The sequence below is a fragment of the Acanthochromis polyacanthus genome, chromosome 19 (genome assembly GCF_021347895.1).
Source record: "Acanthochromis polyacanthus isolate Apoly-LR-REF ecotype Palm Island chromosome 19, KAUST_Apoly_ChrSc, whole genome shotgun sequence".
Classification (NCBI taxonomy): domain Eukaryota; kingdom Metazoa; phylum Chordata; class Actinopteri; family Pomacentridae; genus Acanthochromis; species Acanthochromis polyacanthus.
In genome coordinates, this window is record NC_067131.1 from 26,902,247 (window position 1) to 26,928,451 (window position 26,205).

The window sequence follows — 26,205 nt, forward strand, 5'->3', positions numbered from 1 at the left end:
ACTTGATATTGCTGTACTTGCTAGTTTTTGTTCACATTAAGATCAACACCTTAGTGATCAGTAGAGGAGGGGATGCACTTGTTCTTATTAGCTCTGTTAACCTGCCACCACTACCCCCTTTAGAAACTTTAGAAACCAAAATATATTCTTAACTTTTGACTCATCAAAGTAGCCACCTTTGATAGATAAAACAGCTGAACACACTCGTGGCGTTCTTTCCACAGTGGAAATCAAATATTCTTCAGAAAGTTCTTCCCAACTCTGTTGCAGAAGTTCCCATAAATGTGTGGCACTTGTACGTTGCTTTCAGTCTTCTGTCCAATTCATCCCAAACCAGCTCCATGGGGTTTAAGTCTGGAGACTGTGCTGCCACTCCACGTTTTCAAGTTTACCATCTTGTTCTTTTTTCCTAAGGTAGTTCTGGCATAGCTTAGACTGATGTTTTGGGTCATTATCCTGTTGCAGGATGAACCTTTGACCAACTAGAACATACCAGAGGGTACTGCATGGTGCTGCAGAATGCTGTGGTAGCTGTTTTGGTTCAGGGTTCCTCTCACTCTGTACAAGTCACTGACCCTGGATCCAGCAAAACAGCCCCAGATTATCACGCTTCCTCCTCCATGTTTGACAGTTGATGTTACTCACTGAGGAACAATCCTTTCTTCTATTCAACGGTGTACAAAAACCCATGATGATTTAAAGATTTCAAATTTTGATTCATCAGTCCGTAATACCTTCATCCAGTCCTCAGTAGTCCATTGGCGGTGTTTCATGGCCTCTTTTTCTTATTCTGACATCTTAGCAATAACTTTCTTGCTGCACCTCAACCTGTCAAACCTGCTACTCCAAGTCTTCTCTTCACAGCTGAAACTGAAACTTGTTTACTATAACCACTATTAAGCTGTGCTGGAAGCTGTTGTCCTGTGAGCTGCCTATCACCAAGCTGTTGACTCTCAGAAACTTGTCTTCTGATTCTGTTGTGGCTTTGGGTCTTCCAGACCTCTTCCTGTCAGAGTTTCTCCAGTCTCTGAGTGCCATTTGATGGTGAAGAAAACTGTACTCTCTGACACCTTGACTTTCTTCACAATTTCTGTATAGGAAAGACCTACATTTTTAAATGTTGTGATGGTCTGTCTATCTTCTATTGTTGATTGCTTTTTCTCTCCATTTTTATAGCAACACACTGCTTTCAGTACAATTTGTTCAAATAATGCTCTGAAGGTTTTGGTGCCACATTGTGTTAGTAATCAAGAAACGTGGGGACACCTGTAGGATTTGGTAGCACTTTCAAGGCTTGATCAACCTCCATTGATGCTGAACAGCTTCAAGTTGTTAACCCATTTCTTGTTCTCTGAAAAAGGCCTTTTTGTATAATTCTGAAATGTAAATTATTTTTCAGTTTTGGGTAACCTTACCTTTTTTTACCCTCTTACAGTTCATCACTGACCTGTGTACCATTTCAAGCAACTTATTGGACTTGAACTATTTGAATTTTTTTTTAATTGGAAAAATTCTTCTAAAACTTTTGTATGTGTGTAATTTGTTCAGTGACAAATGGAGTGGAAAGCTTTAAGAAAAACAGGGCAGAGTGTCCGGGTATTTATCCAGTGAGGGAATCTCAGCGGTAATGAGACAGATGCAGGTCAGTCTTACCAACTGCAGGCCATGGCTGTCTCTAGGATGGAAAGTAGGGGGACTTCGCAGGGAACAGAGTCTTCCAGGTCTCCACTACTAGCTAGCACTAGGCTGACTAGTATGTTGACCCACCAGTGGGTCAACATACAATACTTATGGCTATCTCTGTCTTCCTCTTGGATCTGATGTAGAAAAATGATTCTCTAGTCAAGCCCAGAGATCTCTTGCTCAGGACAAGTCAAATTGGGAAAAATAGTTTAGGAGTCAGTAGAATCTGGAAGATACATCTCCATGAGATGTACTTTTTCTTTACATCAAATTACGTATTCATGACGTTTTCCTGCCCATAAACACAAACACAACTACATATTTTAAGTCTTAGCCTGTCACAGGGAGGGGAGAGAAAGACAGAGAGAAAACAGGCAGTTGGACTAAATAACTTGTCCAGCAGGTTGCTGATGGTTCTGACTGGAGATGAGAGGCCCGGACAGAGACAGACAATGAGAGAGCAACAAGAGAGAGAGGCAGGCAGAGAATGAGAGCTCTGATCTTTGCTGTCTGCAATCTACATGCACATGTAACCAGGAAAAACACGGAAACGATGCAAGCCATTAATCTTTTATCATTCGCAGTTTTGATTTTCAATTGCCACTCTTAAATAAAGCATCACGTCTTTTATTATAATGCAATATGCAAGCTTTGCAAAGCTTTTTGTCTTATAGAATTTTCTTTTCTTGGACTTTGATCCAGTGTGCTCACATATTCAGATTAAACACAACATTAATGTGTAATATGAATGCAAATCATGTATATGATCTGACATGCATTTTGCTGGTGGACTTTCTTCACCTTCGGGGCTGGTGTTGGTGCTGTGACCTTGCCTTTGCTCTGCTGCCTTCACCATGTTTATTTATTTATTGAAATAAACTACTTGATTCAAGGTCTAGTTATGGGGAGCACAAGGCTGAGCATTACCATACTGCATGGCAAGGTTAGCGCTGCTTTAGTTCACATAACCATGAGTTCATCCCAGCTCTGCAACAGCACAGGCTCAAGCTCAGCTTCCATTGATCTGTGTTTTTAATAGCGATATTTATTCATGACGAAGCTGAAAATAGTTTGTTTTCCCTTCTCTAAAGCCAATAAAAAAAATTCTGTCTGTTAAAATACAAACTAAAAAGACCCAAATCTACAACCTGAGTAATGAAATTATCTTAGCAGCTTCTTAGACTTACTGAAAAAAACTAAATCTAAGTGTGCACTGGAAACAGAAGATGAATGAAAGGAAGAAAAGAATAAACAGGAACAAATATCACTTTAATCATTAATGCCCACGTAGACGTGCATGTGTTTGTGTGTTTTCTGCTTTACGTTGGGTTCATTGTTGAGTGTCCATGCGCTAACGCTGTGTAGCTGCTTCAACAGTAACAGGCAATGCTACTGACACTAACTGGAACTAACACTGTGGCACGAACAACCCCTCATACATTTAACACACTTTAGAGTGCCAAGCAGTGCAATTGTAACAAGATTACACAGCACATTTTCAGCCAACTGTCCTCACAGCTTACCGGTAAGGCCTTCTACTCTGCCCCTGTAGACAATACCTCCATGGAAATTTAGCTAGAGCAACAAGCAAAGAATAGGCTTCCATGTCCCTTAATTCTTTGATCTGTAGTTCCAAATGTCCTTTATCCCTTTAAAATGTAGTCACCATGTCTGAAGGCTTTCTCAGACAAACACATTCCATTAATCTGAATTCAGCGTGTCAGCATCATGTCTAAATGTGCACCTTGGTCCCATTCGTAATAATCGCAATAACAGTCTTGCTAGGTGGAACCTGGTAACATTTCAGTATCACTTTAAACATTGCACAAACCCCAGTAGGATCCATGATCATCTCCAAAAGAGAGTTGCACAAATTTAGTTTAATTTAATTATTTTAATTATAAATTATAACCAAGAGAGTGGATCAAATCGAGTCATAATCCAACAGCAGGTCACACTGTGTCAGCCTTCATGTCTTCACATCAGTTTAGTTTCCAGCTGCTGAGGACCGTTTGTAGTTTATTACAAACCTGAAGCATCAAGCAGCTAGGATCCATGAGTGTCTCCAAAGAGATTCAAATGCACTACAAAGAGGAACAGCAGTAACTCCATTAATTCGGGTTAACTACAAATTATCTGGACGCGTAGAAAGGGTCTATCAGCAGCTCACACTATGAACGTTTCTTCATCTCAGACAGGTAAACATTCACACAGAATCACAGTTTATCAGCTGCTGTTTAATATTTTGTCACATCTTGGCTGTCCTCAGGGTGAATCCTGAGCTTTCCAAGTTTCACTGTTGAATTAATCAGAGATAATCTGAGCTTTTAATTACGAGAACACTTTGATTTGCTGCTATTAGTTTAGATTTAGTCTGTTATTGCATTATTGTGTTTTACACATCACTTGGTGTACTGAGTAGTCTTGTGTGAATGACAAATTTTGCATGCATACCATGATTTTCTTGAGCACTGTGGGGGCTATTTCTAAATGCTGTCATGAGAAAAATTAATGGAAAAGTGACCAATGGCTGACTGTTGTCACTTAACAGATTGATGAAGCAGCAATGTTCCTTGTCTAAAAGGAGCTGGTCCTTGTTAAGTCTCTGGAAGACACATGTAAGTCCCTTCCTCATGTTGGAAGACCAGCTGTACTCTGTCATCTTACCTTTAGATATGAGGAACTTAAGCTTTGTCTTTTAAGACCAATTCATGGTTTCTGCACAACTAATCTGAACATGCATGCGGTTCTGTTCATACTAATATAGGGTATGCAAGTCAAGCGGTCAAAGACCCTACATATCATATATGATTCTGAAAGACTGTGACTTTGCCCTTATTACAGGATACGGCATCTGGTTAGAGATTTACATCCATTAGGTAGAGACTAACTGAAGTACTGTGTCAATGATCGCACACACAATGGTCAGACATAAGCCAGGATTTTTGAGTTTCCACTAATTTTGTCAATACCAAAAACAGTGATACCACAGCAACGACCTAAAACATCAGGAAAGAAATGCAATAATAGCTGAGAGAACATGAAACTTAAAATCTTTAACATAATTAACATAAAACATTAGTGCACATTCTTTTGCAGGAATTCATATTGAGTAAACGCCTTGCGGTTGACTCTAATTCCACTAGACTTTTGTTCACTTGTTCAGTCTGTTCCAGCACAGCTTTTTTGAGCCTCAACCAAAACACACTGATAGCACTATTACAATAATAGACATTTATTAGAACAATGTAGACTGTACATCGTCTTTGAGAGTTTCTGTTTATGGGCTCATTTGTTTTAAATTTTAAACTTGACTAAGTAAAAAAACTAGAATACACAGCACTGACCTCTGTCAAGAACTTGTATGGTGTGAAATGTTTATACTCCACCAAGGAAGCAGAACCTCAGTGGTGTTATGTGACGATCGGTGTCTGTCTGTCTGTCTGTTTGCAACATTACTCAGAAACGGACTAACGGATTTGGAAGAAAGTTTCACGGAAACTCAGAAATGGCACAAGAAACAAGTGATTAGATTTTGGCAGTGATGCGGCTTATAGTCTGGATCCATGGATTTGCTGAAGATTTCTGTATCATTGTAAGATAGCGTCATGGCTACATCTCTGCTTGGATTTGCACTCGAGTTGTAGGACACTGAAAGCTGCTGCAGGAGAAAAAAACAGTTGTCACGCCCATTTTTACTGCAAAAAGCAGAGCTGCAAACGCACTCACTGCTTCACTGTTACACATCAACATTAATGATCAGAAATGCTCGTCTTAGCAAACACTGCTGATCAGTATTGATACTAATAAAACAGGACTTAGTGTGGTTTTAATGGTACGGTGTTATGATAATTTTCTAGTAGTGGTGCACTGTGCAACACTACTTGTAGCTGTGTTTGGGAATAATTAATGGAAAGCATGCAGAAATCAAATCTTTTCAGCTTGCTGGTTCATAACTATTTTTTGTCATTTTTGCCTTGTTTCATACCATAACACTTGCTGCATTAAGAGACCTCAAATGTAGTGATGTTCTTTTAAATTTTAAATTCATGCACCATATTTTAATAGCACCTGAAGTTTAGTAATGTCTGCGTTGTCCGTGGTGGCCAGGATGACTGGCCAAATGTGAAAGGAGGCCTGAAAATTTGCCTGATTTACTGTATAGTTCTAATTCTGTTTGGTTGTATTCCCATGTCTCTATTGTACATTGAAGCAAATGAACACTAAAAATGGAGTTGTTGCTGCAGCAGCTGCTGAAGTGTTTACAATGTTTGAAAGCCATAAGGCCAGGTATTATACTATTTATACCTAGCCACAGACTCACCACCATCAATTTGCTGGAATGCGTGACGACGAGCACTTAATCCACAATAATTAGCCAATTAAAGTGAAGCATGGAGCTAATGAAAACCATTAAGAGTTAGATCATATAAGAACCTATAGACACCAACTGCATGGTTACACTGGTGAGCTCTGGCAGGTAATTACTACGACGGCCTGCATCCTGAGCACACAGTCAAATGTATGGTTTACCATTAGCCTTGATGGGTTGTCCCTTCACTGTCGCGAGCTCATCACCACCCCCACCCTCCCACAAATAGAAGACATTTCCTGTTTTAACTGGGGGGCCGTCTCTTTCACTAAAAATACTCCGCTCTTTCTTTCCTCTTTTGAGAGGGGAGAGAAAAATCAAGATGATGGGCTTCATTAGGCTCAGTAGTGCGTGCTGAGGCATTGCTGCTTTAACGTCCACATCCACCACTGTAATGTTCATTAACACTGCATAGCCCTTGTCCCCAATACACACATGCACACACACACCTCTTCATTACCACGAAAGAGCAAACACAGCATTAAAAAGCATTAAGAGTAAATGGATATTTTATTAATCTCATTGTAGGGTGTGGAGGAGTAAGTTAATTCGAAACATTGACTGCTTAACCTTTTTAGTAATGAGGGGGAGGCTGTTGGAGTATGGAGTGGTGTAGTGTTTTTTAAGCTGGGGTTTACTGAGTACATGTTTATTTTATTAATATTATTTTATTTTGGGGACCAGTACAGGTCGGCATATTCTAATTACTTCTTCCCTTTTTCTGCTTTTCTCTGTATCCCCTGTCCACCATCTCCCCTGTCTTCCACAGCAATTTGGCAAGATTTTAGACGTGGAGATTATTTTTAATGAGCGAGGCTCCAAGGTAAGTGTGCTGTAACCATACGTTCATGAACACATCTCTCACACACACACGTGGTTTTCCAGCTGACTGTATTTGTCCCCTGCCTTCCTTTTTTTCTTACAGTCCTTCACTCCTCTCACTGTCTTCACAGCTTCCGTTCCCACTGTCTAATAGTAATTACTATCCTATCAGTGACACTTGCCTCCAAGCAGCTTTTACACCTTACCGACCTGCCATACATTGTGACATACAATAAATCTCTCCCACTTATCTTAACTCTAACATTAGGATTCACACTGCAAACATACTGTCTTTTCTGCTCAGCTTTTCAGCTCACAGTGCCAAGAAGTCAATATTAACTCTGCACTGTTAAAGTATTAGCTGTATCATTTTATATACATAAATATTGAATTTGCTCATTTATATCATTGGATATTATGTCACAACAGTGATTTACCTAGTCATAATTGTTAGGCAATGCCTCTGTGTAGGGCACAGTGACTGAAGCGAGTGAAACTACTGAAGTGTCATGAACACTGGAGGAGGGAATACCTTCTTAAACAATGGTGTTTAGGCACGCATTTGGAGAATTTCTTCCAAAAAATATGAAGACTAGAGTAGAAATAAATAAGAATATAATAGCAATACATACACTAGCTGGGCACATTTTGGCATTTTGAGTGAAGTTTCGATGCGAAAACTCACCATCAGACTGGTAAGAAACAAAACAAAAATTATTCAAAATACTTACAATCTATGGGAGTTCTGTTCCTACTGATCTGTGTAAGTTGATTTTCGCCATTAGTCAGACCTCCAACGAAAATGTAAACAAAGAAAGCTGTTACATGCATCACAATATTGATCAGTTCTTTGGAAAAGTCATGAATACCAATGACTTTCATTCATGTATGAATCATTTTACAAGAAGATAACAGAATATTGTAACGGACTGATGTTGTTGTTGATGTTGAGGTTTCAATGTTTATTGTTCAGTTTGAGGGTTAGTGAACATGCCATGTTTACCTAGCTCATCTTTGATTGGTTGAGATTGATCGATGCTCATCGGTGTTTCCAACTGAGTGTTTTATTATATCTAATTTCACTTCCATGGACATGGCTTTCCTTTTCTTCGAAGCACTGCCATCAGAAAAGCCTGTTTTTGCTTGGGAGCCATAATGAAGGGCAAAATGTTAGCAAATGTAGCACAATCCAAGGTGGCGTACAGCCGGCAAATGTAAACAAAGTAGTCTTATAGCGTAAGACCACTTTCAATGTAATCAGTTCAATGACATCATAAGCCAAGGACCTCTGTATACACGTAAATATGGATGTGTGTGTTTATTGCACAGTGAAATGTAGCAGCAGTTTATAGACTAAATAAAGGGACTCAACAGTTACTCGATTGCAAAAAGCATACACAAGGAAGCATTTTTGTAGTTGGAAGGTTCATAGCTATTCACATTTTGATTTAACGTGATCATTACCACAGACATGGATGTGTTGTAATAAGGATAGCATCTTTGTCTTTTGGAATACTAACCTACTGTTCCCTTCTGTAAGTGCTCCGCTTTCCTCTTCAACAGGCCTTGTTTACATTCAGTCCTTGTCTGGTCATGTCCCTTTCTCTTGAACACTGATTATTTACACGTGCTAAAGGAAGCAAAGCAGACTGTGTATATCAGAGCGAGGAGCGCTGAATGTACCTATATGCAGAAACAAAATGTCATGATGATTAATTTCATTCTCTCTTTCAGTTGTGTTTTTATCTGCTGCTGCTCTCAAGCACCAGTCTATATTATGTATGCCCAGCAGACGGCAGTGAATCCTCTATATGTATATTAGATCACAGCACCGAGTTTCCGTTCACATATTATCTGGTGAAACAAATACAGAGCAAGGACTGGCCCCAAGATACAAGCTGAAAGGACTGTCTGTGAGTCCACAGGGCATGTCTGGCAGGCCTATCAAAAAGAGTTCACTCTCTGCCTCCACAGCTTAACTCATCAAAGCAGGCGAGGAGCACAGAGAGCAGAGAGCATACTCGTTGTAGGCAGCACAGTCTGTACAAGTCAAAGGGTTGAGAGGGGGAGACTGTGGGATCACATTCATGGGGTAATGAAATGCAAAAAACATTACAGGTGAAAACTGGGAACTCTGTCTTCATTCTGTTCCCGGGGTCCCCTGGGAGTTTGGAACAAAGATCTGTTTATGCAACAAATCTCACAGTGATTTTAACCAGAACAGTAAAACTCAGTGATTTCAACCAGAATCACCCTTAATTGGATGATGTATGGGGGACATGGGTGACAGAACCTGGAGTTTAGATTTGCAATTTAAAATCCGAATGTTGGCATAGGCTGAATTAAGCCTTGGAACCTAGTGTTGAAGCTTAAAAAACAGACAGAAAACATCAGTCAGAGAGGCATCTACAGACTCCCCACCGTTGTCTGTGGCCTTTAGTGTCATAGAGGAATGGCAGAAATGTTACAGCAAACAGTAATAAGACTAAAAATGTAAGACAAAGGTGGAGGACTTTAATAAGATCAATCAACCTCCACACAAGGCAAACATTACCTGACTGTAAAACACATATCTAGGGAGGAACAAGTCCACTATTTTCAAACTTCAAAGTGTGTTAAACATTGTCAAATTGTGTCTCCTTATGTGGCTTGTTAAATCAGTTCCATTTCTTTTGCATTTCTCTGTCATGGACGCTGCAGTGGATGCCATACGATTGAACAGGACATGAAAAATTAAACAATTATGGAAATAGGAAGTTCTATCAATGGGTGCTAAATAAGTCTGAGCTCACTTTATTCATTCAGGCCCTGTAGAGTATTCCTCTTTACATATTTTATGTAATTTTACATCTCTGTGATATAAAATTTTCCGATCTTATTTTACCATCAGTATTTTTTAATCGTCTTACTTTATCCACAAGTTTGATATTTGTCTCACAATAATCTTAAATTGCCTGTCAGTCTTTATGACCTGTCCAAAGTGTCTCCATGTGAACAGAGGAAGTGGAATATTAAAAACACAAACATCAGAGCTGCATGTGATGTGGACCAGAGCAGTCAGGAGAGCAGAGTGTTTATATATATATATATATATATATATATATAGATACCACCACTTTGCTGCTGGAAGTAAAGGTCTATGTGTCCTTTGGAACCGCCATGTTTCCATTCAAAGTGCCACACTTAAACTTTGGCCTTTCCATTTGGCCTTAGCAGCTGCCACTCGAAGAGCCACACCGACTGGTGGCCATGTTGGAGTTATAATAGCTGAAAACCTTGAGCTGTGTCACTGAACAATGTGTGCTATGTTGAAACAAGAACAAAATATGAAGCTAGTGTAGTACATGAAGTAAGATCTGAAAACATGATCTGGTGTCCTACACGTTAGATGTCTCTTTTTACTGTAGCTGTTTTACATTTTGTCATTATTTGTGCACATGTAGTCATTCAGTACACCTCCTTGACCCTTTGATGCACAAAAAGACACCCATATTCAATGGAATATGGGTGTCTTTTTACCCGTGTTGTGCATCAAAGGGTTAAGCTTTTACCTTTGATGAGCAGTGGCACCAGCAGCCCCTGTGGGCACAAGTGGTAAAATCAACGACAGGTGAAGTGTGTAAAATTGATAATCCTGCTACAATGCAGCATTCTGCACTGAAACTGTGTGTCCTGGCATCCACGTGGATGCTACTTTGACACCTACTCTCCTCCTAAAAACAGTTTCAGACCTAAACACACCACCTAAAGGAAACAGCACTCCTCAGTGGCAGTGGACTTCAACAGAACAGTACACCTCACCATACTGAAAAAATTGTTCAGGAACACCTCGAAAACAACAACATGCTAAGGCTTTAACATTCATGTGTGGATTGCTGATGGTTGCAGGTTGCAAAGCAGATGTTTTATCTTTCCATTGAGATGCCTAGCTAATGGCTAAAACTCGGTGGAACTGCTCTAACTTGGCTTATGGTCAAAAACTGGTCAACAGCTTTTCTAAGACAAGCAAGCAACAAACAAGTACAACAACACAAAACACAGCAGGCCAGCTAAAACTATTTCCTAATCCAGCAACAAGAAGGCCGTTATTGCTGGTCTCACAGCCTTTTATTTAGCAAAGCTCTTGCTAACAATTAAATGCCTATCCAAGATGTCCCATTTCCCACTTTTTGCTTCCATACTGGGAATGTTCTTCTGCTTTTCCAAACTGAGGATACCATGCTAGCTTCTTCTTACAGGTGGCTGAAGAAACATACCTGGTGATATGTAACACAATGCCACCACAATGACCATCTTTTGCACAGTCCATAGTGAAAACGTGATGTTAGTCATTTAAGCCATTACAGCCTTGATTCGTCTTGGGCACATTTCTACATCTTTCTCACACCTGAATTTGGGATTTAATTTCTTCCGTTCCTTCTAAAAAATTCTGTCAACATCCTTCAGATTGAATGGGAGCTGTCTGTTAACTGCCATGTTCAGGTCTCTCTGCAGATGCTCTGTGGGATTTAAGCCCCAGCTTTATCATAAAGGTTGACACAGAGTTTTTTAAATTGTATGAATTTAAATTGGATTCATTTCAGATCAAATTGACAACTCCAGAAAATGTACAAAAGGTGATGGGTCTGACTACATTGAAACGGTTGCATTTAACCCTCCTTTTGTCTTCATTTACAGGCAACAAAAAAATTGTTTCCTTGTCTGAAAAAAATCAAAAATTCAGGGAAAAAATCCCCAAATTTCAGAAAATTTGCAAAACCTTCAGGAAGAAAATTCCAATAATTCCTTTAAGGTTTCCCTTAAAAGTTTTGTTTAAAAAGTACCCCAAATTTGACAAGAAAATTCCTGCAAATATGTTTTTTTAAAAATGAGTAAAAATCTTCCAAAAACAATCCTAAAAATATCCAAAGTGATTACATATATATTAACAAAAATTCAAATATTTCCTTGAAGTACATTCTTCTTAAAAAAATATTTTTTTCTATTCCTTTTTTCCACCAAAAAATGTTCTAAAATTTCCCAAAAATGTTGAAAATGTGGACATCTGAAGTTTCACAGCGAAAATATTTTTTTACCCACATTTTCAAACTTTACAACTCGTCAATTTGACCCACAGGACAACACAAGGGTTAAAGACATATGGAAAAATGAAAAAAATGATGATGTGGTAAACATGTTTTACCACATATAGACTGTCTGAGTGAGCTGCATCTCCAGGCCCAGTCTGAGACACAGACAAGGTCTCCAGAACGAATGAGCCTCGTCCTGGGGCTGCCAGAGTCACGGCTGACTTATGCTGTGGAGATTGTAATTGTATGGCACTTATCTGCTGTCCCACGGGGCCTCTGCACGCCAGCAGAGCAACGGCAGCCTATAGCCTATAGCACACATACACACACACACACACACACACACTTCTACACATGCAGTTGTATGCACATCACAAACGCCATTGTGTAAGTGGAGGCATCTGGTTATTCAATTAGGTCCAGTTGCTCCAGTAAACACACACACACACACACACACACATACACACACAATAAGGTGGTAATTTATTCAAAGTTCTTGTCTGTGTTCTTGATGTCCTGAGTTTCCAGCTTTCCTCTCTGTAACTCCAGCTCTGTTTTCCATGTTTGTCGAACCAGCCTGACATCTCTCTGGCTGCTGCTTGTAGATATAGACCTTGGCCTGAACTGCAGCTCTCTCATCTGTCCTTTGTGTCTTTTTCTTCTCTCTTCTTGTCCCTGTTTGTTTCGTCGTTTCATTTCTGGACTTCCTTTGTTTTCTTGCTTTTCAATACCACCTCCTGGCCACTGCAGGGCTTTGGGTTTGTAACATTTGAAACAAGTGCAGACGCTGACCGTGCACGGGAGAAACTAAATGGTACAATCGTAGAGGGACGCAAAATAGAGGTGCCTTCCTTTTCCTGTCTCTTTTTACCTCCTGTGCCCCCCTCTTCTTTTATTCCCCTCCTCCTCCTCCCTCTGACTCTTTCTTTCCTTTCTCTGCCTGCCTGAGGTTTCCTGAAATATACACCCTCCCTTTCCTCTCTCCCTCCATCCGTCCCCTTCTCCTCCCTACCTGCCTGCTGCACATTGAACGCTGCATGCCGAATCCTGATCCGTAAGTGTATGTGAGAAAGACATCTATCCAGCAGTGTTTTAGGGTGTTGCAGTGTTTCTGATGCAAAAGAGAAATCCCACAATTCTAGATTTTGTCATGTGCGTTTGTGTCTGTGGCATGTGCATGAGCTCGCAGTGGTTTTCCGTTTTCCAAATGAAGATCCGTGGTTTGCCAGAGTCCAGCACACCTTGTTAAAACTTTAGCCATTAGGATCGCCATCCACTTGCTCACTATTTTGACTATTTTCATGGTTTTCCATTTTAATTCAAGGGGTAATTTAATTTAGGAATGGAAAATCTTTTGGGTGTTTTTTTATTTTGACATCTATTTGCTTGGAAGCCCAGTAAATTCACGTGCAGCTAACCTGTCACTCATGTTTCCTGGTGACTGTTCTGGGAGGACAAGGTGGTTGGCTTGCCTTAACCATTCATTTTAAGTGTCTAAACAGAACTATGAAAGTTGCATGACAATGTATTGGTAGAAAATGTAATCTAGGAAGCATAAAAACGTCTTCAAAATGTATTTGCTGTTGTTTAATTAGTGGTAAATTGAAGTTCTTTCTAGGAGACATAGTTGCATGCAGGCTTTAGACCCACTTCAGTCGGTTTCAGATTGTCAGATAGTAAAAGATCCAGGTAAAAATGAGCTTAAATGCTTAGTAAATCACCCTTCTATGCAGTCAGGTTCTGAATAAGGAGCATTGCATTCCAAATAACATAACAGCAGCTTCACAAAAATGCACCTGTACATGTAAAGGCTTAATCCCCAACACTGTCTCACCGATGAATCTCTAAAATAGAACTCACTTGAAATGTGGGATAGTCATTTTCTGTACAATGTTGCACAGTAGATGAATTGTTTGGAATGGGCAGCAGTGTGTGCCGAGCAAACAGGACTTTAGCACTATTCTGGATTATTCCAAAGGAGGAAAAATAAGTAGTCTTTGAAGAGTTTTGCAATCTGTCATGTGTTTCTGAACCCATTCCCATTTTTAAATGTTGTTTTCCCTCACTTTATTTCGGTGGCGTTGAATGTGGTTCAACATGTGACCTTTGACTCGCTGCATGTAGCCTCACTTGCTGAAAAGAGCAGCATGGAGAGTGGTGGTGCTGTGGATTATTGACATTGTGCACAGTTTTTGGCTGGTTTGTGTGTGTCTGATTTTGAGCGTCTCTCCTCACACTAACCTCTGTTCATCTGTCCACAGGTCAACAACGCCACAGCCAGAGTAATGACCAACAAAAAGGTGGCAAATCCGTACACAAACAGTAAGCCTCAGTTCTATTTTGTGTATCCTTTAAAGCAGTTTTATTTCTTTACTGCTCTTACCTTGTCCTCCTCGTCATTTGTCACCTCTATTGTCTGATCAGACCTGGCTGTATTGAAGAGCAACGGATCTTATGGATATGTTTACCCAATTACAGTTCAATTCTATCTACTGAGATTCTATGAAAAAGAAACCAAGAGCTGTAAATGGAAGCCCTCACACGAAAAGAGTTATTCACATTTGATTAATGAAATCAATATTTGTCAAACAAGCGGTGGATTTGATTTAAAATATCATGCAAATAGCAAAGTGAAATCTTTTCTTACTTGGCAGCGAGAGACGTTAAAAGGGTAAAAGGAAAAAAGGTGGCAGAGAGGGAAATTGGAGATAGGAGGGGGCGATTTGAGGCAGGTGGAGGAGGAGGAGAATTTGGTGGAGAGAGTGAATGAGTAAATGAAAGGAGTCAATATAAAGAGCCACGAGTCATTCGTAAAAAGGCAGAAAAGGGCCTGTAGGGTGCCTTTCTCTCCTCCATCTCTCTCACAGACGCACATCGTAGTGATGGAAGGAGAAAGTGGCGGAGGGAAGGAGGGAGAGAACGGTGGAGCAGTGAAAAGTAAAAGAAGAAAAGAGGGGGAGGGGATGGAATAAATAGCCAGACACAGCACCTCCTTTTCACACCTACACACACACACCAACACACTGTTTGAGGGTGCAGAGAAAAAGAGAATGAGCCCTGAAGAGTTTTCCATTCGTCACTGTCATTAGGCCCCAAGCACAAACACACACACACACACACACACACACACACACACACACACACACACACACACTTATCTTCTCCAAGCTCTCCCCCTCCCTCCCTCACTTCTGTTCAATCTGCTTTATTGGCTTCAGTGGTGGTTGAGCAAACTGTTGACAAACACCATAAATACAACTGAATAAATTAGAAAAAGAGGAACTACAGTACTGCACAGTAATTAACTTTTTATGACTTTGTGTTTTTGGAGAGTGGAAAGTGATGATAAAAATATTTATAAGAATAACAAGAAGAAGAAGAAGACCACAGTTGGTTTTAAATATTTAGAAGTTTGCTGACAAAATGGGGAAAAAAATGCGTTTCAGCAGGATGACACAATATTTAAAAATTCAGGTGGCAGAGTTAAGCAGAGGATAAAACATAATATATAAATGTCAGTATATAGAACCTAAATATTAAAATGTTAATCAAATGGTATGTAGATACAGCTCAAAAAAGAGATATTAAAAGACATGTTCATGTTTTACGCTTGGATTGTTAGCATTCAATAGCAGCAGATTTTAGCAACTAGATAGATAGAGCTTTATGCAGTTTTGCTAATAATTGTCCGTGTGTGTGTGTGTGTGCAGGCTGGAAGCTGAATCCAGTGGTTGGAGCAGTATATGGTCCTGAATTTTATGCAGGTAAAGAATCACTGAGAACATGTGTTGTGTTGTGGCATGCTTACCGCTCAGTCATCCACTCTGTTTTTAATCTTTATTTCCTTCCCTCTGCGCTGTGTGTTGTGTGAACGAAGTGCATGAGTGTCCACCTTGTACACCGAGTCAAACCTTGAACAGAGTCCACATTTACATGTTTGAGTATTTGCTTGCCTGGCTGATGTGATGGCTGCCCAAAGCAAACCACCGTAACACTCATTTTTTTAAGGCTTTGTTTAAGGCCAGAGTATGGTTTGGTTTGTGTTAGGATTCGGACGGTGGTGTTTATGCTCAGAGTGTGAGTAAGTCTCCAGGAAATGAATGTACGTAAGCCATTGTAATGTCCTCTGAAGTGATGGAAACGTGGCTGTGTGTGTGTGTGTGTGTGTGTGTGTGTGTGTGTGTGTGTGTGTGTGTGTGTGTGTGTGTGTGTGTGTGTGTGTGTGTGTGTGTGTGTGTGTGTGTGTGTGTGTGCGCAGTCTGAAGTGCCAGCTTGGTTTCATTTGGTAGAAATGCTGAGGCTGTCCGCTTCCCTTAACTGCACTCCTTTTTTGTCATTAGTCTGAAATCTGTTCATTCCCAGACAGCTTTACAGCGCTCTTCTAAATAACTGCCCTGACAGAGAGATGCCATCCATCTCTTTTATTTCACCTTTTCTCTTTTCCTGTTTTTCTGGCTCTGTCCCTTCAATCCACCATCCATCCTTTCATCCACTCACCCAACCAAATTGCAACCTTACATGACCTCCTGCACACCCTATATTGGGTAACGTGTGCTTAAAGTACACATGTGGGTTTGTCTGCTTCTGTCTTTGTTAATCTGCATGTGCATATAGGACTTGCGCTTTCTCAGGATTCTTCAAACAAAAGTCAGATGTCGTGCATGAAAGCACACACTTGCACACAGCAATAGCTTTAGGCCCCATCCACACGAAGACAAAACGCTTAACAGTTTCAAAAACGATCGCCATAAAGACAAAGGCGTCTCAGAAAATGTGTGCGTCTACATGAATGCACTCGATACGCATGGAAATGCTGTAAAACACATGCCAGACCTCTAGGGGCGCTGTAACGATATGACGGAAACATGCGCAAACAGAAGAAAAAACAGAGGGCATATGCACTTGCGGCAAAAGTTGTAAACAGAGACCAAGCCGGGAAGTAAATGAAGTGCCGTAATGTGTCCTCGATAATTGTTTGTTCAACTCAGTGGTGATTGAGAAGAAGGAGATTTTGCTGCAACAGGGATAGTAGGGTCACTAGCTTCGTTGCCGCGTGTGGCGCATGCATATCAATGAAGATACAAAACTATGATGCAAGCGTATCTGAAAAGTAGCGGATAGCCAGTAAACACGGAGCTGCGTATACAGCGTTTCAAAAATGATAATTTACAGACCCCCAAAACACCGTCTTTGTGTGGATGATACGCAGATTTGGCAAGAAACTTCTGCGTTTAGACCTCGGTTTGTCTTCGTGTGGATGGGGCTTTAGATTGGTGTGTGTGTACAGCTCATACTGGTGAATCCCACTGAATTTAGATATGAATGAAATGTAGTCATATTGATGCTTTGTTTCATTGACCAATGTGGCTAAAGTTAATGGATTATAAGAAGTAGACTTATATAGGAAAAGTGTTTGGTGATTGGTGAAACTTTATCCATCTTTGTGCCACACAGCCAGGTTCCCGGCAGTGTTTGATTTATCGTTGAATGTCAAACAATATGAGACCTCTGTGCATAACTGTGGCTCCTTCCTAGTGTATCTTTGGAAGTCCATATATACAGGTACATGTCGTGTCTCCTCCAGCGTATAGTCAACAACATGATCGCCTCTCAGTGGCTCTCTCATTTTTCAACCTTTGCAGGAGGTCAGTTCCTTCTTCTTGTAACTGCTCGTGGCCTCAGCATCTTGTAGGCGGTATTGTCGCTGGGTAGTGCAGTTATTTTAGTCTGGCAATTGATTGTGATGAGTTCCGCTGAGCATCGGCCCTTGTCTGCCAGCAGAATGGTGATGCTCGAGTATTTACTTAGAGCTGTTGCTGTCTTCCTTCCCTGAGGTTGGAAGCAGATATTTTTTTTTGCATGTAGTTAAAAAGTTCATCCTGCTTCTTGTGCCTCTGTCACATTGTTGTTCCTGGCAGACGATTCTGGAGTCAGGAGGTCCACTACTGGAAACTGTTGTGTCCTTTAGCTTAGACATGTTTCTGTGGTTGGGTAATGCACTGACCCTGAGTGTCTGCTAGTGTAGTGTCATCTTGTTTCTGTCTGATTTATTCAGATGTTCTTACTGAGTTATTTAATCTTGACTGTAATGTTTGGAATTTCTGTTTGTCATCCTTTTCTCTTTTTGTGTCCAAATGTATTTGAAGTAAATGTAGACTGGTGCTTAAACCCAACTGGGCTTTGTCAGTGGCAGCTTCGAAACTTGTGTCAGTATTCTGTCTGCCCTCAGCATTTTTCCTGTTGTTTACACCCTGTTCTCATTTTATTAGTCTTTGCTGTAGCTCAGGTCTACCGGCATTCATTCCTTCATAATACACAGCGCAGTTTTTTTTCCACTTACTGCACCTCCTGTTGGGCGTTACTGAGTGTCTCCCTTCTCTCACCTCCACCAAATGGAAAATAAAAAAAATTCCCACGCCTAAGTGAAGGTGTTTAGGATTGGGATTTTTTCTCGAACAATTATGACTGCATTTAATCTAGTTCAGGACGAAGTAGAGCGAGGATGTAGAGCGGGATTTAAGGGCGATTAATCAACCTTTATCAGACGGCTTTTCCCAGCACCCATCAGCTGAATCGGCCTCCATAAATCCTGGCCAGCTGACAATGCATTCCATCTCCATTGCCAGGCTTGGCTACAGGTTTATTGTGTGCAAATCCCATTCAAGAGAGTGACAGATGACCTCCACGTGCTTCCACACTCATACTACCCTCATGAATACCCGTATGTAGGTACACATGTAAGCTCAGATGTATGGTCGCTCTCCGACATCTGTAGTTGATGGCTCTTCTCAAATCATATCCAATTAGACGGAACAGCTAAGGCAAGAGCAAATAAAAGATCACAAAAAATGGTCACATAAATAATTTGGACACATCAACCTTAACATATATATATATATATATATATATATATATATATATATATATATATATATTAGGACTGGGACTTCAATGCGTTTACTTTGATTAATTAATTACAGAAAAAATAACACGTTTTAAAAAACACATTTAATCACACACAAACAACACTGATGCACACTCCAGCCCGGTAGGTGGCGGTAATGAACCTAAAATCTGTTTGCCAACTGTGAAAAAGATGCATAGGACACACTGTAGTACCACTAGCTGGTCACATGACAGCACTTTAGTTTCAGCCTGGTTGAAGCATTTAACGAACATGGTGGCCCGGCCGCAAATTTTCTCTTTTATTACACAAACACTTCAGCAAAAAGTATTTCTGGGAGCATTTGAGGCAAGAAATCTGTCTTCGTTTTAGTTCAAAGACGGCTAGTTTAGACGTTTAATTAAAATTTGACGATGCGTCAGACCTTCGCATGTCGCATTGAATTTGCATAAAGTAGAAGTCGAGTCTTTGCTTATTGTGTCAAATATTGCTATTTGACAAAAATGCAATTAATCGCAATTAATAAATTACAAAGCCTCTAATTACTTAGATTGATTTTTTTAATCACGTCCCACCACTAGCATATATTCTTGGCCATGTGTATGTGTGACATGGCTTCTAATAGGAATTTACAATGGAGCATGTTCATGACAAAAACCTGAGACATCATGATGAAAGCAGCCTTTCTTGTAGTGATGCGTCTACCTATATATCCAAACTAAAGAAATCCAAAAACCAGCTTAAATTGTATTATGTTATTATTCCTTAAAAAGACAGAAACCTTCAGACATTTGCTAAAATACAGCTGTACTCTTTTTTCTTATGCTATTTTTTTGGTCTTTTTAGCCTTTATTGCCGAGAACAGTTCAGAGAGAGACAGAAAATGTGGGGAGACAAGTGGGGGAAAGACATTAAAGGAATCCATGGCCACTGTATCTGTTGAGCTACCCGAGGACCACAAATACAGATATACTTAATATATGTCAAAGTGGGATCAGCAGCCTTGGAGAATTTGGAACATCTTCCTGCTACATGTAGTAGTTTTCTTTTTAAATGACTAGTTTATTCCAGTATAACTGAACACATTCCGTGTTTTCCTGCAATAAATGGAGCTTTGCGGTAGTTCAGACAGGCGCACAGTCAGAGCTAATCATAATCCTGTTTTTTGTTCCTATTTGCAGTCCACACTTTATAACTGAGGCAGCATTTATTCTTCCCTCTGCTCCATGTTCACTCCATCGCTCCTACACCAGCCTCTACACATCACTTCCCCCTCTTCAGACTGCCTTTTATTTCTTTGCTCAGATTTTTCCAAAGCATCACTCCAGCAGGGTCACCACCAACTGGATATCATTCCGCACTGAATGCTTAAATCTGATGTAGTCTACTGGATTTATGTGAAGTTCTTCGAGAAATTTGATTAACATACTACAAACTGATATTGTCAGATGCATTTTTGTAGAAAATTAAATTGCTGCATGGATTGCTTTATGTTGCCAAAGCTATTTTGACTGAGGGCAGACCTTCCTGCGGCCAGTTTCTTTCAAACAAACGATCTTATTAAACATATTTAACTGAAACTGAGTCTTCAGTCTATAGCCTGCTTTGTGTCAATGATTGAAACATAGCACAAGACAGATGAAAGATGCCACCATGAAGTTGTTTTCCAAAATAGGTAATACATGTATGATTACATATAAGATGATCAAATTTAATGACCTGTCAGTTGAAACAGCGTGTACTTTGTGAGTTAAAAAAAAAAAAAAAAAGTGGGATGAAGTCACTGTTGAAATGCACTCATCCCTCACATATGAACAAATTCAACTTAAAACTGTAATGTTCCAAAATAACACATTCTGCTAGTATTATGTTTAATCTACACCATCACAGACCACCGCATCCTTCGAAGGAAGCAGCGATGAATGAGACACAGCCTGCGTGTGTGTTTGGGTGACTGAGTAAAATAGACTGCATGGGCATGAAGGACAAGGAGGGAAATGTAATACTGATTGATTGACTGTGTCCTGGACTGAGTATATGCAAAGCAGGAGAATGTGTGTGTATGTGTGTGGGTGTGGGTGTGTGCGCCCCCAGAACACAACAAATAAGATTAAAATGCAAAATGCAGGCATGGAAGTAACAAGGCAAGCGGCTCAGCTCCATTTAACATATGCTGGAAAATTCTGAAAGTTGAAAGGATGACATTAGATCACCTCTGTGCTTTGTCATACTGGCACGGCAGTGTTGGGCCGTGACTGGCTGAGATCACTGTCAGCTTGTGACCCCACCTTTTCTAACGAAATCATCTGGTGTGAATAAAGAAGAAGGGATTTTTTTTTTCTAAAAGCAGCGCAAGTTTCCTTACAGTGGAAGGATTTTACGAACAATGCTCAACATTATTTGTGCTGTGGCTTTACTATAAGTAAGACTTTACATGTCTGCAATAAATATTTATAAAATTGAATAAACTTAAATGTTTTTAGGCAAAAATTCAGTGCCTTCAACTATTTAAAAAAAAGAAAAGGAAATGCAATTACTTAAATTTCTCTTTTATAAACATGATAAATGTACTGATCCATGAAATTTTCTTTATTATTCCTTAAAAATGTCTTACTTTTTATCCTTAAAAGAAAGTTTCTTGAAAATAAAGTCTTACAGATACTTGAATGGAATCACAGTTGTATTGGTTCTATGAATATGTAGTTAACAAAATACCATCATATCCATGATATAAAATTAATCACGCAATACGCTTTTTACAATAAAAGGCCATTGGAGACCCCATTAATCACATCTGTCCCAGTTTAATTTTACCTATAAGAGTACAAATTTTAGATGCAGTTCACCCCTTAATGCTTATTGTTGCAAATTCGCAACATACCACTTTCTTTCAGACTGCAGCTGAGATAGCGTATCCATTCCCCCAGCGCCAATTTGTGCATATTCAGTACACATCTTGGAACCTTTTGGAAGCACTGGTTTCTCGTAGGACTGATAGGAGTAGGACCTAATTATATCTGTCATTATTATTATTATTATTATTATTATTATTATATCTGTTCTATGTGTAGTAGACAAATGAACAATCTCCACTTATTTTAATATCATCTGGAGAGCAAAAACGCGCAAAAGTTTTTTTAAATTTAATTCTAAATAAATTCAGTCATCAAGGGGTTCAAATTGGCATTGCTACTGTAAAAAAATCATTCTATATAGTTACTTATGACAGTATGTTAGAGCTTTATCTCATCCAGATTGATCAGATATGTCATTTGCCGTCCCCTCAGTTCCAGATGACAGAGTGTGATCCTTCTGGAGGAACATTTCATATATTGTATTTTAAATTTGCTTTGCATTTTGCTTAGTGGTAGGGCTATACATCCATTACTGACATACTTCAGCTTTTATTGCGCCTCATTGTACCATTACAGTCAATTTTCTGCTCTTATATAACACATATATTTGGGAACATTATTTTGAAATCCAATTAGTGAGACAAAATGAAAAGTCTTTTGTCGGTCTTTTGAAATTTGGTGTGATGCATTAAACGCAGTGAGGCCTACACATGCACACACACAGATGCATGTAGACTTACACATTCTACAGCCCTAACATCACAACCGTTTCTCCTACACCACAACAGATAAAGAGCACATGTACTGGGGAGTGTACTCTGTGTAGTGCTTCATGCATGTGTGTATCAGTGGATGTTGTTTGCTTTATGGGCATGCTGGCTGTCAGGCAGGGGCCTGCCATGATTCATGGATTATTACAGCGCCACTGTAGCATGCACGAGCCATAGCTCATCATCAGATTGCATTCGTATGTGTCACACTATCAACAACACGCACATGCACATCCTCATGGTCACTTGAATGCATACGTACACATTTAGCGAGCAAATACACACACACACAAACACAGAGGAATAAATATATGGATGTCTGATAGTAAGAAAGAGGGGGAAGGTGGGGGCAACTTGGGGGAAATTGATCTTTTGCTCGGAATATATCACCGTAGGACTGTGGCTGGCTGTGTGGCATTTTAATGCTGCCATCTGACTAGTTAGGAATATGCAGAAGGAGAAACAGTAGAGGTTAGAAGATTTCCATCTCTGTATTGAAAGGGGGATGGATGGATGGAGAGGGGTGGAAACAGAGGAATTCTGTCTCTGAGCACTTGTGGAGCATGTTGTGTTGTTCTTTGTTGCTGAAGACAGAAGGTTCAGTCATCCACATTCAGGTTCTCTGAGGTCTGAAGATGCCTGGGAGCTGATGCAGTGTATTTCAAGCTGATCAAAAACTAAATTAGTCTTAAAATGAGTCCCAGTAGTTTTTAGCTCACAGGTTTTCAGTGAAAAAGATTTGATAAAATAGTAATATTAAGTACATATGATTAGATTACTTGTTGATGATATGATCGAGACACGTTTGGATTTTTGAGTCTCTTTCAGTAAATTGATTTAGCTGTTCTGCAGAAGTTCTCTACTGATAGCTGTGTATGTTGCAAATGACTAACACTAGCAGAGTGTAAACAGTTCAGCTGCATGTCATATTTGTATTATACTTTTTGAAACTGTGAGTTCGAGATTATGTGTTGTGAGTTTTAAGTTACTCTGGATGGTCAGAATCAGACGTACTATTTCCGCATGTTGGTGGAAAAGTCAACAAGCTTATATCAATTGCATTAGACATAAAAGTAACTTTTAATCACTTTTCCAAAATACTTTGGGCTTTTTCTGATTTACTAATCCATGACAGTGATGGATTATGCTCCTTCACTGTACTTCACAAAAAAATTCTTTAATTTCTGCGTTTTCCCCTCCAAAAAATGTTTGAAATAACTTTTAATCAAAATTCTCTGCAGACATGTGTCTACCTCTCTGGTAATCACAACCTGTCAACTTCAGACTAAAAGCTTTGTATCTGCTGTATTCTGTAGAATTCCATGGGAGTCAGTGATTGATGTGGATGTAATTATGTATTCTGGGGAAATAAAGGACTTTAATCTGGGTTTGTATTATTTAACACCACCTCTGTGTGACTTAATTTTATTAAAATAAATTGTGTTAATTAGATTGTGTCAGTGTGCAGAAGGATTTGAAACGGTAATTAGAGCTTCATGGTAGGTTATAAACTTCCAAGGCATAATGCAATATAGTTTGCTGATTACATAAAATGTGAAGATAAATAGCAATCCAGCAGAACTGGGAAAGGACGGACTGGGATTTTGTATTGTTAAAATCATTTGTAAATCTGCCACTGAGCTGAAAATGCATGCAGGCCTCTGCACTGTCCATCTATGCCTTTTTATGTTACACTACATCTTGTCAAGTTTCCAGTTTCATGTCCAAGATCAGTGCATTTTGCTCAAATTGTGATTGAGTTGTGACGCTTTTCATTTTTGGCTAAAATTACTTTTTTTCCAATTAGAAAAGTGCAATGATTTGCAGAAAGCCAGTCAATTAATCATTTTTTAAATTTAATTTTATTTTAGTTTTGTCTTAATATCTGTATGTTTAATTTCATGAGGTTGGCCATGATCAAAAAGGCCTTGAGTCCTCCAACATTTCCCAGTGTGTTCCGGCCTTTGTTGCTTTTGAACATTTAACATTTGTGTGACTACACATTAAAGGCAAAATTGTCAATTTAATCCAAATTTATCAAGTAAAGATGTGTAGAGTGTCATGTTGGTAAAATAAATCTTTTTCTTGATTTATGTAGCCAAGAATTAATTATTCTTTCCAACCAGCTGTTGTCCAAATGTAAAACTATTCAAATGTGCTGTGGGACATTTATACTCAGCATCCAAAACAGACATGACGATCTTGTCTGCTTTTATACATTTCAGTGAATATCATAACCTTTTTCTGGTTTTGGTGCTTTCATGGGATTCACAGCAGCCATAATGTTTGAATCTTGGACTGGAATTTTCTGCATAGATACGAAACGCAGCGCTGTAACATCCTGTTTCTCTGTCAGTGACAGGCTTTCCATACGCCAGTACTGGAGCAGCTGTTGCCTATAGAGGGGCCCATTTGAGAGGGAGGGGCCGCGCCGTCTACAACACGTTCCGTGCTGCACCTCCTCCTCCACCTATCCCTGCCTACGGAGCGTGAGTGTCTGCAAACACACAGAGCACATCCAACTGGGACAAACACTCATCGTCAGATATACGCTGCCTGACACATCTCAGACTAAAGCCGACCACTACACAAATCTGACTCACAGAATTGCTTAAACACATAAGGTAACACACACACATGCACGCAGGGAAAAACATATACATATTCACACATACGCGTACATGTAGCAAGAGAAGAAATGGAAGTGAAAAACAAAAAGGCCACCTTCTAATAGAGCGGAAAATTGCTCTTTGATTCCAGAATGGCCAGATTTGTCTGTTTTTTCTAAAGTGTCATTCTTTATTCGGCTGTGAATGGACTGCTACGACCTACCCTGCACACTCCAATAGGCCCGCTTCAGGGAGAGTGAGAGACCTGGTGAATGTGAAGCAGGAGACATGGAGGGGAGAGAGAATAATTGTGTTAGAGAGCGCTAGCATTGGAAGAAGGAATGAGAAGTAGAGAAATGCAGATGGAAAGCGTGAATGCAGGAAGCTGAGAGAAGAATAATGGATGAATGGCGCAATGTGACCAAATGGTGCGACTGAATAAGTCATTTTGTTATTACTTATTCTCATACAAATACATTTTCTGCCACTTAGCTTCAAGTAGTTCATACTAGAAAATCCAAAAATATGTAAATGAATACAATCATCTGTAATGTTTTATAATGAACAATAAATAGGAAATAGATACAAATGGAAAGAAAAACATATTTGGGTCAGCAGCTGGTGGAAAGATGATGATGATTTTCTGGATTAAGTCTGAGTCCTTGTAGCTGCTGGTGGTACTGAGCTACAAGTGCACACAGGGGTTTTGGAGGATGTTGTGGTGGAGGCTGCACAGTGACTTGGTGGTTAGCACTTTGACCTTACAACTCGAAGATCCCTGGTTCACATCCTGGCCTGGGCCTGGGATCTTTTCACATGGACTTTGCATGTTCAACCTGTGCATGTTTTCTCTAGGTACTCCGGCTTCCATCCACAGTTCAGGTCAAAGGGTAATTCTAAACTGTCCGTAGGTGTGAATGTGAGTGTGATTGTATGTCTCTATATGTAGGCCTATGATAGACTGGTGACCTGTCCAGGGTGTCCCCTGTGTAGAAGTCAATGAGAGCTGTGTTTGAAGTAGGAACCCATCTTTGTCCGAGCAGGTGTTCCGCCTGGAAGGTAAAACAGTTTTGACCGCTGAAGAAGCCGGTCATGGTGAGTTGTTTGTTTGAGATGAAGAA

At 39.8% G+C, this 26,205-nt stretch overlaps 1 protein-coding gene across 15 annotated transcripts in view; it reads left to right on the forward strand.

Moving 5' to 3' along the window:
• Positions 1–26,205, forward strand: part of rbfox3a (RNA binding fox-1 homolog 3a) — a 600,072-nt gene that overhangs the window by 534,523 nt on the left and 39,344 nt on the right. For 14 of the 15 annotated variants that reach the window (XM_051939188.1, XM_051939185.1, XM_051939193.1 and 11 more), the window contains 5 exons: positions 6,825–6,878; positions 12,697–12,789; positions 14,208–14,268; positions 15,657–15,710; positions 24,832–24,964. In XM_051939188.1, the coding sequence (XP_051795148.1) occupies positions 6,825–6,878; positions 12,697–12,789; positions 14,208–14,268; positions 15,657–15,710; positions 24,832–24,964 (395 nt within the window). The remainder of the gene's footprint in view (positions 1–6,824; positions 6,879–12,696; positions 12,790–14,207; positions 14,269–15,656; positions 15,711–24,831; positions 24,965–26,205) is intronic. The other variant, XM_051939196.1, reaches the window with a different exon arrangement.